This window comes from Neopsephotus bourkii, unplaced genomic scaffold (genome assembly GCF_033783945.1).
Source record: "Neopsephotus bourkii isolate Nb327-2 ecotype Australia unplaced genomic scaffold, CSIRO-AGI_Nbou_v1 NB_998, whole genome shotgun sequence".
NCBI classification, from domain to species: Eukaryota; Metazoa; Chordata; class Aves; order Psittaciformes; family Psittacidae; genus Neopsephotus; species Neopsephotus bourkii.
The window spans coordinates 1,376,720-1,393,009 of NW_026901490.1; the positions used below are offsets into that span (position 1 = coordinate 1,376,720).

The 16,290-nt window shown below is 43.3% G+C and overlaps 1 protein-coding gene across 1 annotated transcript in view; it reads right to left on the reverse strand.

Moving 5' to 3' along the window:
* Window positions 1–1,547: 1,547 nt before the first annotated feature.
* The window catches only part of LOC133215761 (ras and Rab interactor 3-like), a 163,988-nt gene continuing 149,245 nt past the window's right edge, over window positions 1,548–16,290 (reverse strand). Inside the window, exons 26-28 of the mRNA XM_061359992.1 lie at window positions 7,256–7,387; window positions 3,894–4,057; window positions 1,548–1,956 (exon numbers count right to left, since the gene is read on the reverse strand). Coding sequence (XP_061215976.1) covers window positions 1,648–1,956; window positions 3,894–4,057; window positions 7,256–7,387 — 605 coding nt within the window. The 3' untranslated portion in view covers window positions 1,548–1,647. The remainder of the gene's footprint in view (window positions 1,957–3,893; window positions 4,058–7,255; window positions 7,388–16,290) is intronic.

Genomic DNA, 16,290 nt, shown 5'->3' on the forward strand with positions numbered 1-16,290 from the left:
GTCAGCTCAGTACGAGTGTCACACACTGCAGGGTTTGCACGATGTCCTTGAAACCAAGATTAGTTATTCACTGTTCCTTATTCTTTGTTGTTCCTTCCCCACCAAGATGTGCAGCAGCCCAAGCTGGCAGATGCACAGCAGCGGTTTGCTACCTGTATGCAGATTTGGCCAGCGTATGCTACAGCTGAGGCATGCAGACACAGACATTTCAAGGCCCAGAGACAGTAACCAGCTACGGCTGACACCACCTTACCTTTGGAGCTCCAGGAGTCAGGCAGGGAGCTCTAGAAACTTGGCCCAGTGTGTCCCAATTATTATTTCTTTTTAATGGAGGAAACAATAGCAGTTCTGAGCAAAACCCACAGTAACACATACAGTAACACAATCAGAGCTTTGCTAGGCTTGATCCCAAGGTTGTGTAGCTGCAGTGGAGGTTACGTGCCTCTTGCATGCAGACTATCCGGTATCTAATGCTCACAGTGGGAATCTTGTCTGAATGAAGGCACCCAGAAGACATGCATCTGTCTTGCAATTAAGGCTCCTGCTTCCATTGTCCAAGCCTGAAATATCGTTTTCAAATTTCAGAAAATGCATTTCTACATTGGTTCAATTTATTGTGAATTCAGGTTTGCAGGGAAATTTAAGTCTGCAACGACTGAAAGCACAGGTAGAAAGGAGAATTAGCAAGTTCTGTCTACAACAGCCTGAATTTATTAATGTAAGAAACTGGTGGGACTTAGAGTCACAAAAACACTAGAGAAAATGACATCTAAGTAAAAAGGGATGCGTATTTAATTCTATCTCTTTTTGATTTTCAAATTTTCATCTGGTTTGCTACACTGGGAAAAATATTAAGTTTCTTTACAAGCACTTATTTAAAAATAATTGCACCATATCACACATGGAAATAAATACACAATTACCCAATGACACTATTATACAATCAATGTGACTAAACTGCTGTACACGTAAAACTGATGGTGAAGACTTTCAATCTTTAAAAAAAAATAATGCATTGATGAAAATGCCTATGCTACCTGATTTCAGTAAGAAATAGATGGCAGAAAATGTACTCTTAGGATCATCTTGCATGGTCCATAATTCTGTGGATTGCAAAGGCAATGACATTTTGTAGAGAGCAAGCCAGAGATAGAGTTCTGCTACAGATGGCAATGCTATGCCTCTGAATACATCAGACAAGACTCAGTTTATTCAAACTGTGTGAACAGATACTGTAAGGTGTTAAAGATAGCATTGTGGTGCTTGTGCACAGAGGTGATTCACACCTGCCATAGTTTACTATGGAGTAAATGTCAAATTGTCATTTCTGCAAGATCTCTAGGTTTTTTCCACTGTTCATTCAAGTTCTGCGATGCCGGCTGGCTGCCAGCAGGGTGTTCTGAGGTTTGATACTTCAAGTTTTCCAGAAGATGAATGTTCTTCTGAATGCTCTTTTTATTTCTGCAGATGAACTCTGCTGAGAAATGCTCTGTATTTGGACAGCATCTACAATTAGCATATCTGCCCTGTGTCAAAGGCCATGCTCCAGAGACCTTCTGAGGTCTGCAGTTATCAGAGGATCTCATGAGATAAACTATCCAGCTCTTCCAGGACACAACAACCACAACAAGAAAAGCAGCACAGCCCTTAGGGAAAGTCTGACTCTTTGACAATTGGAACTGGTGGGGTTTTATGGTCTATTGGTTTATAAATAAAATGGAAATCTTTCTTGGTTTCGCACTTCAGGAGGGAGGCTTTGATATGGTGAGGAAGGGCATCTTTGTCCAGCTGCAGCCACTGGTCATCAACATAAACAAAGAGTCTATAGTCCTTGGGATGGGAGACTTCAAACTTCTCGGCACACTGCTGGCTCAGCTGCTCAACTGTGGTGTCTTTCCGGGAAGCAAGTGTCCTTGACTGAGCACCAATTTCCAGAAAGGAGATAGAGATGAAATCCTGAAGAGAAACATGAGCATAGATCTTAAAGCTGACACTGTGACTTAGGACAGAAGGGGGTAGCATTCAGCCCCAAAGCACTAGCTGCCTAGAGCTCCTAAATGCCCTCAAATATCCTCCAATCATTCTCCAACGCCCCAGTTAGTCTCTCCTTTCTCACTTCTGAAGGACAAGCTCTGAATCAGCAAATACTTAAACTAACAAACACTTAACCGAGGACTTAGCCCTTTAAAGACATGTCAGTGAAAGCTTTTTTTCTGATTTTGGTGAATATCCTTAGTGAGCAGTCTGCAACAGTTCCTTCTCCCACTTTTCTGCAACTCCTGAATAAATAGGATGCAAAGAAGTAACAGATCAGAATAACAACCCCAAAACCGCAGAGATCTGGCTGGAAAATGCCCTGTCTCGTAGAAACAGGAGAGGGTTGGCAGTGTGGTGACCCTTGCAACTTCCCCGTCACACAAACAGCACCTTGAGAGTGTGTCCTCCAAACTTCCTTCCATCAGTAATGAAACAGCAGAAGTTATGCCGAGAAAGCTGTTTTCCTTGTATCCTGTTTGAGGCTTTAATTGCTGTTGGGATGTTTTTGCCAGACTCGTGAGGAACAGAATCTAGAGGGCTTTCAGTCACAGTGGAACCTGAATGTTTAATTTGTATCTGTGAAGTTTAAAAAAATTCCCAACCATTTTACTCAGAAAATACTCAGGTTCATTAGAAGTGAGTTTTGTCAAATATGTGGACTATGGGTTTCCAAACTGTATTTATGGAGTGTCACTGCAGATGACTAAGGCAGCCAGAGGGATGCGCAAGAGCCTGCTGAACACATCAGTAAGCTGTTTACATATGCCAGGATGTGCTTGCATGTTTCGGATTCATTCTAAGGAATGTAAAATTGTCCTTATGCTTCTGGAGGGGGTGGGAATCTTCTGGAGAAATGCAGCATTTGCTCATTCAGCTATTATGCTCCATGCTAGCTATTTGCTATGAGCTACTGCCAGAGCAGCACTTGGGGCTGGATGGCTGTTTGGTGTATCCCATCCATCATTCTCGCGTTCCGAGATCATCAGGGACTGCTTTGACCACACTATGGGAAACATAATCAACTCAACGCTTTCACAGGGCTATGTGGTCTGCGCCTCCCGTTCAGGAGACTTTCCCTCGGCTTTCCCCTTGGCGTTCACAATTTTGTTTCGCACTCTGAAGGCTTTACAGAACCGAGACGTGGCCTTTGCTGCCTCCCTGTGGCTGACAATTTGATCACAGGACATCGAGCTGGCACGGCATCACAACTGCCTGGTCCTGCACCCACCGTGAGCTCACCATGGCTGGAGGCCAAAGCACTCATCCCTCCTCGGACCGTCTCCCGCTGTGCATGGGGAGGTCTTCACTGAGCTATACACAGCATGGGCTTCAAAGCTAACCAGATACTGTTAGGTCTTTCCTGCTGCCAGGCGCAAGAGGCCAGGCTCTGGGAGATGCTCCTCTGACTAGTCCTTGGGATGTCTCAGGTCCTCCTACAGCTTTATGCCATCTAGGAACTGTTCCTGCATAGCCTGCTCACATCTCCTCAGCTTAGTCCGTGATTTCCTCAGGCCCTAAGGGTGACGAAGGGGCTCCCTGCTTCACCAGCACAGCTTTCCACATGTGACTGCTCCTAGCATGCCTCCTTTGAAAAGGAACAACGAAATCACTCTGCAGCTGTATTAAAAATCACATTGTTATGAGGGTACGTCAAGATTTCAAAATTAATTTTTAAGTGATATATATTTCAAATGAGGTTTTTAAGATTTTGAAATGTTGCACATATGCATTCTTGTTTTTTACTAGTGACTTGGGTTAGCTTTGTTTTAAAATAATTATTGAATTATAAATCAGTAAGCACATAAGAAAGCATGGTCATCTTTCAGGCTCTGTCCACAGCAAACAATGCCAGCTACCTGCACTGATGAGCGGGAAGCCCGGGCCTTGTTCAGTGTCCTCCGTCGCTCCCAGCGGTGAATGGAGTCCTGCACCTCCACGCTCAGCTGCCGTGTGACAGTGATTTTGTCGTAGTTCTTGATGTGCTCCAGGGCCCCATAGGTGGTGGTTAAATAGTAGGAGCCTGCAAAAGGTAAGGTCTTGTATGAATATCACACCAGCCATTTCCACTTCCATCCTGCCTGCTGACAGATGCCTAACACTTGCACTGACTGTGCTTCGCTGCAGGGAGCTCAGGCATGTCTGATATTAACGCAAGAGAAAGGAGACCTAATGGACAGTGTCCTCCACCCCCTTCTGCTTCACAGCACTGTCACTGTCCAGATTCAAGGTAAACTACTACAAAGGCTGCTTTCACAAACAAACCCAAGCCTTTGACCACAGATGGTTTATTCTTCGGGGCATGGCCATCTCTTTGCTGTGTTTAACAGGGCCAGTCCAACAGGTCTGCAGTCTGGACTCCTGAGCAGTCCCCATAATGCAAGGAAATTAGTATCAATGGTACTTACTCTGTTAGAAAATGACAATGCAGCCCCCTCCAGCTCTAGCTACATTGCTAAAGTGTTTAGAGCTCAGGTCTGCTTGTGGGCTCAGCACTGTTTAGGATGTCTCAGACCTGCAAGGACAAGTTACCCTCTACTCCCTCCATCTCTATCATCTAGACTTGGAGCCCAGACATTGGCTGAAAGTAACTCCTGGATTGTTCAGAGCTGGGGGATATATCTTAGTAAAGCAGAGAGATGGGATAAAGCAGTAAAAGCCTGAAGTCACCCTCTTCCCCTCAGAAGCTCCAAGACTGCTGTGGTGTTGGCTGTAGCAGGTAATGAATAATGAACTGCAACAGCCAAGAAAGTAGCTGGGCCATGATAAAAAGAGGGTTTATCAACAGAGGTGAAGATAAGCCCTGATAAGAAGGCAGAGCTGAATACTGGGAAGCTGCTGCTTTGGTTGTGAGGCAGACCCATGCCAAGGAATGGCCCCAGTGCCCAGTTGAGAGTGTTCGTTTTCCCAGCTGCACCAGTGTCTCCTCTGAACAGAAGGAAGGAGTCAGCCTGCAGAGCTGCCCGAGCAGGAGCACACGTGGCCTGAAGCAGGGTGAGGGGCCAGTCCTCGGTGGGGCCGAGCCCCGGCTTCTAGGAAATTCCCCTCTTCCGCTCCGCTCACAGCGGTGCCAGGGAAACGGATAAATAAGAATAGCCTGTCAGCTGGGAGGGCTCCCTGCTTTTGGTAAGTTTCGTAATAACTGCAGTTGCCTCTAGATGGCACTGCCACATCACCCAAACCTCGCACCTCCCCGCCTGCCGTTTCGTAACCCTTCCTCAGGCTCTGATCAGCTCCACAGTCATTGCGGCTGGTTGCTTAAGTGGCAGGTAAGAGTATGTAAGAGAAGTATTTTCGGAGCACCTTTAAAGTCTGGTGTAAGACAGGGGAGACCAGCATTGCCATTTGACTTTTTGTACTTGGTGGGTCTGATGAGGAATGTTCCATAGCTACCTAAGTCTGCATATACCAAACCCCCTCTGTTTCTTTACCATCTCTCACAAAGTGCTGCTGAAAACAGGCTAACAAGCCTACAAGTGCCACTTTTCCTCTCTTAAACAGAGTTACTACCTTCCCTTGTCTGTCATTCAGCATTTCTCTCTCTCTAGCACAGTCAGGGGTCCCTGTGATGGGACTCACAACCTGGTGTGTCCTTTCCCTCGGAACCCAGGGAGGAAGATCTCCCAGTCCTCCATGACAGGAATTCATTATATCTTTAAGAATTATTTTTTCTTAGACTCAGTTTCCAGTATCTTCCTTTCCACACAGTCATTCCCCATTGTCTGTCCCTGATTTTGGCCCAGTAGTCAACACCACTGTTGCTATAAAATTCATTCAAAGTAAATTTTTAATTTGAAGGCCAGATTTAAATGAGTTTATGTATTAGCTGATGTAATTTCACAGTTTTCTCACTTTTGCTTTTAGTGTGTTCTTTTTTCTTTTCTGTGCCTGAATCACTTTTTGCCATTTAACTTTGAAAGGCCTAACTCAACTGAATTTTTTGCCATTTTAGCCCTGTTCTTCACAGTCTCAGAGCTGTCTTCACTGAGACTTTTTCATTCCATTCCCTGTATCAGCAGTTGTTCCCAGTGTCCTTTGTGATGTGATTCTTCAGCCAGTTTGATCTGGAACTCCCTCACAAAACTTCCCCCCTTTGGCTGGCATGCACATTTCACACAGTCTTTGCATCTTTGACTGAAGAGAACCTCCGGCCTGCTTTGCCTTTGATACACTGAGCCCAACCCAGATGTCTTCAGTAACCAGCCTGGTAGTATGCCCTTTTGAAATGAAGAACCTGTGGGCGACACAGTCACCAAAACCAGCTTAATTACGTCAGCAAAATGTTGTGCTTAGACTAATGTTTTTTTCTGCTAACAGTTCTTTCCAGTGGGATAATTAGCTTGTACAGAAACCCCTCACTAGTACGATTGCACTGTCACTGCTCATTCTTGTAGTACTTACTTTTGCCTACCTCTGCACTGTGCTGGGATGACATGCTCTTAGTTACAGACTTGTACCTCTATTTAACATGAATAAAAGTAGTCTGCTGTTATTCATTCAGGACCTCTTTATAGAACTTCAGTACTTTACAAAACAAAGTCTAAAGTAAAGCCCATTTTACTTCTTTAGTGACTACGTGGTCACAAATTATCTGTGTTCATAACTCGGAATGCATAACTCTGTCACTGTTAGTAGCATTTGCTTCCCAATCTATATTTAAGAAATGAAAGGCCCACAGTTCCCTAGGGTATCTACCCCTCTAGTAGCGGAGGTCTTTATTCACATCCAAACCTAATATTCCACTCTAACCTAACTTTCCTTTCTGTGCCTCACTTTGATACTTAGCCAGAGAACATTGTTTAAAGGGGTCACTCAAATGTAAGAGTAGAGTCACCAAAAGAATGATGTATGGCCCCAGGCATACAAACCAGTTTACGAAATGTGCTCTTTTCTCATTGGAATAAGTCTTTGCACAGACCTTTCAATTTTTCAGCCTTTGGGCCAAGGAACACTAGATATCTCTGTTTAGGTTACTAATGCAGCAACTCAGATCTCATTTATGCTAGGTCCCTGCCTTTCTAACTGATGTCTAAGGGCACCACATTGCAAAAATCAGCTAAAGTGTTTGACAAAAATTTTAGAGTCTCATATTTGAAAAGTCTGGCCAAAGCTTATCCATAAAGCCTAGCCACAGCCTTGATGCCCCACTTTCACAAACACTAAAGCGAGGTAAAGAATGATTTCCAGAGTGAATATCCCAGGAGCAAACACTGTACTCTACCTTCCCCTAGCTGCAAAGCAGGGTCCATGAGCTCCATCATATACTCCACATTCAGAAGGACTTCAGTCAAGTTGCTGCGAGCCAACACATACATGAGCACAGGGAGGAAGTCATCTGCACCATACGGCTTCCCTGAGCAAAGAGAAACACAGAGTGGTCTCAATAAACTCACCACAAAGATACATTCCCCCACAGCAGTGACAGCTTCTCACCCAGCTTGTCCTTTGCAGACTTTTGCTCACATTATGTGAAGAGTTAAAGCTCAAAAGAAAAAAAATGCTGAAAAAGGGAAGGTTAGTACACTTAAAAAGTAAGTAGACTTGCTTCAAGCCCAAAATACGAGAATGAAAATTTTTACTGTGCTCCATTTCTTTATTAACTGGATAAAGAGAAGCTTAAGCTTCATGGATCTCAGGCAAATGAATCTGAACGTGCACAAGTCCAGGGGTCCTGATGAAATCCATCCACGGGTCCTGAAGGAACTGGCAAATGAAGCTGCTAAGCCACTGTCCATCATATTTGAAAAAGCATGGCTGTCAGGTGAAGTTCCCAATAACTGGAAAAAGGGAAATATAAGCCCCATTTTCAAGAAGGGGAGAACGGATGACCCAGGGAATTACAGACCAGACAGTCTCACCTCTGTGCCTGGCAAAATCTTGGAGCAGATTCTCCTGGAAGGCATGCTAAGGCACATGAGAAACAACAAGGTGCTTGGTGACAGCCAGCATGGCTTCACTAAGGGGAAATCCTGCCTAGCTGATTTAGAGGCCTTCTATGATGGGGCTACAGAACTCATGGACAGCGGTAAAGCAGTTGATGACATCTACCTGGATTTGTGTAAAGCGTTCGAAACTGTCCCTCACGACATTCTTGTCTCTAAATTGGAGAGACAGCAATTTGATGAATGGACCACTCGGTGGATAAAGAACTGGCTGGATGGCTGCACACAAAGAGTTGTGGTCAATGGCTCAATGTCCAGCTGGAGACCTGTAACAAGTGGTGTCCCTCAGGGATTGGTGTTGGGACAGGTCTTGTTCAACATCTTTGTTGCTGACATGGACAGTGGGATTGTGTGCGCCCTCAGCAAGTTTGTTGATGACACCAAGCTGTGTGGTTCAGTTGATACGCTGGAGGGAAGGAATGCCATCCAGAGGGACCTTGACATGCTTGTGAGGTGGGCTGATGCCAACCTCATGAAGTTTAACCATGCCAAGTGCAAGGTCCTACACCTGGGTCGGAGCAATCCCAGGCACAGCTACAGGCTGGGCAGAGAAGAGATTCAGAGCAGCCCTGCAGAGAAGGACTTGGGGGTGCTGGTCGATGAGAAAATGAACATGAGCCGGCAGTGTGCGCTTGCAGCCCAGAAAGCCAACCGTATCCTGGGCTGCATCAAAAGGAGCGTGACCAGCAGGTCGAAGGAGGTGATCCTGCCCCTCTACTCTGCTCTCGTGAGACATCACTTGGAGTATTGTGTGCAGTTGTGGTGTCCTCAACGTAAAAAGGACATGGAACTGTTGGAACAAGTCTAGAGGAGGTCTACGAGAATGATCAGGGGACTGGAGCACCTCCTGTATGAAGATAGGCTGAGAAAGTTGGGACTGTTCAGCCTGGAGAAGAGAAGGCTGCATGGAGACCTCATAGCAGTCTTCCAGTATCTGAAGGGGGCCTATAGGGATGCTGGGGATGGACTCTTCATTAGGGACTGTAGTGATAGGACAAGGCGTAATGGGTTAAAACTTAAACAGGGGAAGTTTAGATGGGATATAAGGAGGAAATTCTTTCCTGTTTGGGTGGTGAGGCACTGGAATGGGTTGCCCAAGGAGGTTGTGAATGCTCCATCCCTGTCAGTGTTCAAGGCCAGGTTGGATGAGGCCTTGGGTGATATGGTTTAGAGCCAGGTGTCCCTGCCCATGGCAGGGGGGTTGGAACTTGATGATCTTAAGGTCCTTTCCAACCCTAACTATTCTATGATTCTATGAAATGACAATCCTTGAAGAGTGCAAAGTCTGTCAGTTCAGCCATCTGATTTGACAGTGCCATCAAGACTGAAATTCATGTTTGCAATATTAGCAGTGAAGTTGTCTATGTGCATTAGGGGTATTTATGCTCTTAGATTCGTATATGTGTGGGACCAAAGAGCAGAAAATAGATTTTGAGATGGGTTTCAGGACTGAGGACTTCCTTGTTGTGTTTCTTCAGAAGGCAAAACATAGATCTACATGTTCCTAATTATAACAGTCTCCCAAAGAGCTCAGATCTAAGAGGAAGCATCTTCCCAGCCATTGATGCCTAGCTAAGAAAATAAAAAGTCTTTCACATTGGACTTAGATTAGTATATGGAATTGATGGAATTGGTGGAATTGGCGTGCAGCAGGTTCTACAGGAACAGTTCCTCACAGGCTCAAGATTTCCTATGCTTAAAAACACTAATAGCAACAAAGTCAACAAAGTGATCTTACATGTAATCCGTAGCAGCTCTTTGGAATCTCTGAGGACAAAAAAGCATACATGTTAACAGTCACCATTATAAAGAATTACTAAAAACAGAATTCAAAATGAAGTTTTGACACAGAAACAGTGAAGAACACAAGGATAACTTTTCGTATTTGAAAGAAGCTTTCACTTTCCACCAACATGTCATAAATTCATCATGGACAACCCAAATAACGAGTTGCTTAGCAGACCTATCTTCCCAACATTTAAAGTTGACCATTACAGTTAACCTAAGCCCAGACTGCTTTCACTCCGAACGTCCTTCCTCAGGCAATGGACAGGTTTTCTCAGCTGAGCTCTTGGATGTGTTGTTTTCATGGGCCATGTGTGTCTTACTTGAGAACCGTTTGCCTCACCTCAAAGAATCAAAGCTACCCTTGATGTACCTTCAGTGAAATTATGCCCTAGCCATTTTTGGTTCATAGACCACATGCTCTTCCATGATGGGGAATAAATTCCTGTTTCTCAAATGTTCCCACTGACTTATTTCAAATTTTTGCCATGAGTCAGCCTTCTTTTTTTGTCATTCATAGCTGACGCAGGCTCTCCACTGCAAACAAAGATGTTCTTCTGAAGCCTCAAATAGCCACAAGCTTAGCCCCTGATGAAAAAATGAAAGAAAAAAAAAATATAGTGTGGCTTAAAAATAAACCCAGGAATAAAACTAGTGATCAGAGAGCTGATCCAGCTAAAACAAAGTGTTGGAGGATGGGAGATTGTAAGGGCTGTAATTCAGGCTGTTCCTAAGACTGAGTCCACACACGTCACAACATAGACAACTTGTTTAATGAAAGCTGGATTAGCCCTTTCAGTTCTATTTGCTTTATTATGGCTGCCTTTAGTTAAATGACACAGCCTTAGGTCTTCAACCAAACTATAAAAGGTCATTAATCAATGCAGAGTGGAACCAGCAACTTGGAACTAAACAATTCCATATCCCCAGCCATCAACTTCTAGTGTCAACTGGAATGAAAGTTAGAGGACATTTTTCAAAAACACCTACAGAATCTATTTCTTTTTTATTGGCTGAGAAGTAGTTGTATGCACAAGCAGGCACTGAGTCAATTATTTTACATTGCTGTCTGTCTCATTTCTATAAACTGATTTAGCTGATCTCCCCAGCAGACCTTGTTACAAACCTTTCACAACATTAAGATTTCATAGAAATATTATTGGACCCCCAGCTGTTTCTATGGCTTAAATACAAAAATCTAATATACAGTTTCTTTTTCATTAATAAATTCAGAGAAGGGATGTCTGACTGTGGTAATGGAAGGAGCACTTGTTCTCCATATGCTCTATGCTCATAACCTGCATAAATTACTACACATGATTTTAGTCCACTTGTGGGAATATGAAGCCTGATTCTTAAATACTCACATCTGTAGCTAAAGCTGAGGTCAGCAAGAGCTATAGGTGTCAACAAGAGAAAAGAAAAGCTAATCGTCAAGGATCTAGCTCTGACTCCATGTGTTGCCACAAACTGTCAGTGTTGCCTAGGACCGGTCAGACACGGTATATTGTGCCTGCTCCTTGTAGGCATTGTAATAGCTTCTCTCCACTGACTGCACATGAAGCCAAGGTGAAGTGCCTGAGGGTAGGGCTCTGAATCTGCCCTTGTTCCCGTGGCCTTGGATGTCACAGTAGGCAGAGGGGCTAGCTTAGACATACATATGCAGCCATCAGACTAAGTATGGTTCTGAGGTACCCTGTATCTTAGTCCATCAATGGGGATAGTAAGTGCCTGTCAGCAACACAAATATGACCAGAAGTAGGAGACACAAAGATACACAAAACAATACCTTTGAACCAAGACACCTAAGAAGTTTGGTGCTGCTCAGCATTGTGCAACCTACCTGCTCCCTGTGCCACAAACGGCACTGGGGCACAACCCAGCATCCATCCAGGAGCTGCAGCAGAGGTGTTCTCTGCAGGCTGCTGCCTCCTCAGCTCCACTTTCAATCTGGGCCAGAGCCAAGTTCCCAGACCTACATGTCTGACTCCATCTGTGGTCTCTCACAGAGAGGTATGCTTGCAGCTGACAGTTAAATCTAGCTCTGACCCTGACAGGGGTCTCGGTGACACTGGGACTGAGCTTGCTTGTTCAAGGTGGTGTTGTCCTACTCCAGATATAACTTGTTTGCTTTATTTCCCCTTCTTCCCTGCATGATCAGGAAACATTTATTTCATAAATATCTATAAGAAGCTTAAAATAAGCCTTCTTTTCTGCCACAAATTCATCCTATTATGTTTATAGCAAAGCAATTCCTGGCTGGGATGCAGCACTTGAATAGACGGGTATTAATTAAATACGTGATTTAAAGCAAATGGAATTCTGCCCAAGCCTCCATAAAGAAATTACAGTCTGTTTTAATACATTCATGCATTTCTTTTCCCTCCATGTATATTCTGACAACCAGCAGACACTGACGATGCTCTGCACTTTGCTCTAATATTTTACAAATACTGGCATGATGTCTTGCAGCAGATCTCCAGGAAATATATTAATTTTAGCCTCAGTTTATAGCTGAGAAACCTGAGGTACAAAAAGGTTAACTGAGATTTGTTCAAGACTGTCATGGAAACCAGGACAAAGATCATAAGAAAAGATTGTGAACATCTTTTCACTCACTAGCATTTTGTTATCTCCTGTCTACCCCATACTACTTCAGCAAGGTTTGATTTATGATAGTTAAATTAAGAGAGTTAATACATGCAGGCAGCATGAATCCACTTCAAAAACATGTTTTGCAGATCAGAGGAATTCATTGCCCTTGATAAAATTTAACTTGCTCTTTAATTCAAATGTAGAAATTGTGATAGCCAGAGAAAAGATACAATCTCTAGTCTACCAGCCTTCATTAACAGTAACTCAAATACAAATCTCTTCCAAAAGATAACAAAGTAAACCTGTTATGTATAGCTTTATTTTCCTTCTCAGAAGTGAGAACTGATAATGAGCAGTGTAATGGCATTACTGTGACTTAGTTTTCAGAGCTCCTATCATTGGTTCTACACTGGCTGCTTAAGTATTTGAAGCCAATTTCCTTTCCACAAACTTAAGACACACTGCTTCAGGTTCATGCCTTTGTCAACTACAGAGCTATGTAGGAGTGCATCAGCACAACTAATATCTGGCTGCTCAATTCTACAGTGGGTGACAAACTTAATTGTAAAAGCTAAGGACGAGAAATGTTCCAATGGAATGTATGTCCTATCTACCCTCTTTTTTCTGAAAGCAGACTTTGTATTACCCATGCAAAATTATGCAATAGAAATTACTAAATCCATGTTTTAGGGCCAGTTACCTTGCAAACTCCATCATTAGTACAGATCTGGTTTTGAGCTATATACTCCAACTCCTTGTGCAGTTCAAAGATACTCCAAAAATAGAACTTCGTAATGTTAGGTAGTTTACAAGTTAAAAATGTTGCTGTAAAAAAAATTGTTCCTGTTAACTCTTCTTAAATCTCCTTAGAAAGCAGTCTTCCCATCTTTCAAACTTCCAGCTTAAGCTTAGAGCCTTTCCATGCTTGATCTCTTAGACTGACCAAGTTTTGCCTGATTGTCTCACACAGTATTTCTTCATAAACCAGTGCCTACTTTGCCTCTGTGCTTTTCCATTGGTTCTTTCCTACAGAGTGGCAGCTGTCAGGTAGCTCAGGGCTGGGTGCTCCAGGCTCATCCCACAGACCACATACATTGCAGATTTGCATCTTGTTTATCACTCCATAAGTGTCATTTGTGGTTTTGATAGAGCAAAAAGTGGAGATCCTACCACAAAATATGTCTTTGGCATTTTGTCTGAGTAAAGGTCTTTCTGAAAGGTAAATAATAAACAGGTTTTCTACACGAGATTACAGTTTGTCTATATAAATCAGCTATGCACCCAACTTTCCCTGTGGGTAGTGGGGCATGCCTTTCAAATGTAGAACAGTCAGAGAACTGGGAGCTTACAGTTCCCCATGAGTCCTGCCTCTTACTTTTCCTAGTGTGCAGGTTAAAAGAAGCCACCAATAATGCCAACCAGTTTGTGGGGATGAGGTGGGTTTACAAACTCTTTTGTTGTTTTTTTTTAATTCTTTTAATGAATATTATTCTTACTAACTGCTCCTAGTATATTTAGCAGGCAGGTTACATATTTTTAGATTGTAGGCTATTCTTGGAGGCATAAGTTGCTGTTATTTAAGTTTGCACAGAACTTGGAAAAGCTCAGTGAGACACCATAATGCTGTCTGTATTGTCCCACTGGGGAGGATTCAATTACTAATGCCACTGCCTACTCTGTACATGTGAATATCTGAACTTGTACCCCTAAGCTCTTTTTATAGCCAGGGATGAATTCATCAATATCGTCAGTGAAGTTTGTCATGAGTCATCTCAACCTAAAACAGACACCCACATCTAGCCAGATTAACGAGCTGCGTCGACTAAGTCCCTGTTGTCTATAATGAAAGCTAGACACGAGACCCATCTGTGGCTATGGCTAGATGTAGCTGTAGATGCATCCTACTTGAACATAGATCTGTATCTTGTAGTTGTACTCAGGTATCTGTTGGAGACAGGTGTATTGACAAAGACCGTGAATTTGCCTTCCTGATTCTTTCTGATAAATTAGGAATTCTGATGCCTTCCTCAGCAATCAGATCCACCAGTTGATTGCTTTCAACTTGAAGGGGAAATGTTAGTTTAAAACAGCTGTAGATCTAACCCATTCAGTTCATAGCCTGAGTATCAAGGATTTCAACCACAGCCAATTTTTCAGGCAGAATTTGTCATGTAGTATGAATTGCAACCAAACTACAGAACTCCTTTCTTAAAATGGCTTGATATACATGGAGTCAATCAAGGCTGACTTCAGTGCGCCATGACTCTTTCAGCAGTGCCAAGATAGGTGCTACCACAGACGCAGGTGTTCCTGAGCACTCCTATCCCTAGTTTTAAATAAAACTTGGGACCTATTGGGAACCATGGCCAAACTTGGACTGGTATACATGGGTCTCAGAATGTTTAAAAATTTGTTTTTTCATATGGGTCTGAAAAATAAAATTAGTGCTATTTGCACTTTGCTTTGAGATATGAAACCATGTTCTCAGATCACCTCATCCTACCATCAACCGAAAGTGAATAAAGACCTGCCGTGAGCTGCCAATTTGCAAATTAAACCAGGCAACATAAGTTACGTTACTGAACTGAATTTTTTTCTGACAGAAGTAGACTGATTTGTCCTGCAGCAGAGGGAATGATTAATTTTGTGTTCTACTCGCTCTGATCTTGGAAGAGGAGAGAACTTTCTAATTCAGCAGTGAGTAAAAGGAGCGAAAAGAAGAACAGACTATTGCACAGGAAGTTGAACATGGCCCCTGTTCTTCCTGTGAGAAGAGAACTGAGCTGCCTTAGGGCTGGCTGAGAGCAAAAGGGGCTCTGTGCCACTGCTCTCAAGTTGGGCAGAGAGCAGGAGATTTCCTACCCACTGAAATCTGGTCTGAGCAGCCCACAGCACGCTCTTCAGCACACCACCAGCTGGGAATTCCCTGTCAGAAAAATATTTCAGTTTGCTGGATGTTTGTCTTTGACTGGTAGAAAATCAAAATGATCTGGGGTCAGTTAATTCTGTTGAAGAGTTTTCACACATTTCACTTCTAAGTGAGTCTACAGGACATTTCATTCAATTTCTCTTTGAGTCCACTGTTGCTCAGGAGTCAGACTATAGTATTCTCCATCCCTTAACCTCTTTGTCTGGTCTGAATTAATTGGGTACACTTCCTTAATGCCAGGCCAGTTTTCTTCTGACCAGGCCCTGGTATGCATCACTGATCATATATACTGGAGAGGGAACTGAATGCACAGGGGTGAAGTTGGCTTCTGACATACACTGCACTTGCAGGAGTAGTAAACACGAGAAAGCAGCTGAGCTGCCCGAAATGAAGCGCTTTGGTTAGCACAGAAAACCACAATGAAATGCTCTGATTTCATGAATGCCAATTTTTTAAAAAATGTAAGGGTTTTTTAACTGTTTCCCTGACCCCTACTTTCTGACATGAAATGACACAAAGGCATTTCCGGCAGCAGGGAAATTGCAGCCCTGAACTAACTGAGGTATAACAAATAAGTTACAGCACCAGAAGGAGACCATGTCTCCTATGTGGGTTTTAATGAGGCATATGAGTCTTCGATTTATAACAAATTTACTCTAAAACTTAACACAACTGTTTTAACAAAGCTACAGCAAATTCCCCTACATGTTTCCAAATCTTCTCATAATATCTGAAGGCAGTAAGAGGTCCTATCCACCCTGCAGCTTTGGTTCAGCCCTGGGGTGGCTTTGCCCTGCTGTTAGTATGTCTAGATCTGTCATTGAATCTTGCTGTGTACTGTCCAAGGGATGACCCTCAGGTGAGGCCCAGAAGGGACACAACTCCTGCATGAGTGTTACAAGGCTGTTGTAAGTGGAAAATAAAGCAGAACAGCTAAAAGCACCTTTGGAGATTGTGAATTCTTGAACAATTGCCTGTTGTAGCAAAGTAGTATCTTTCTTCTCT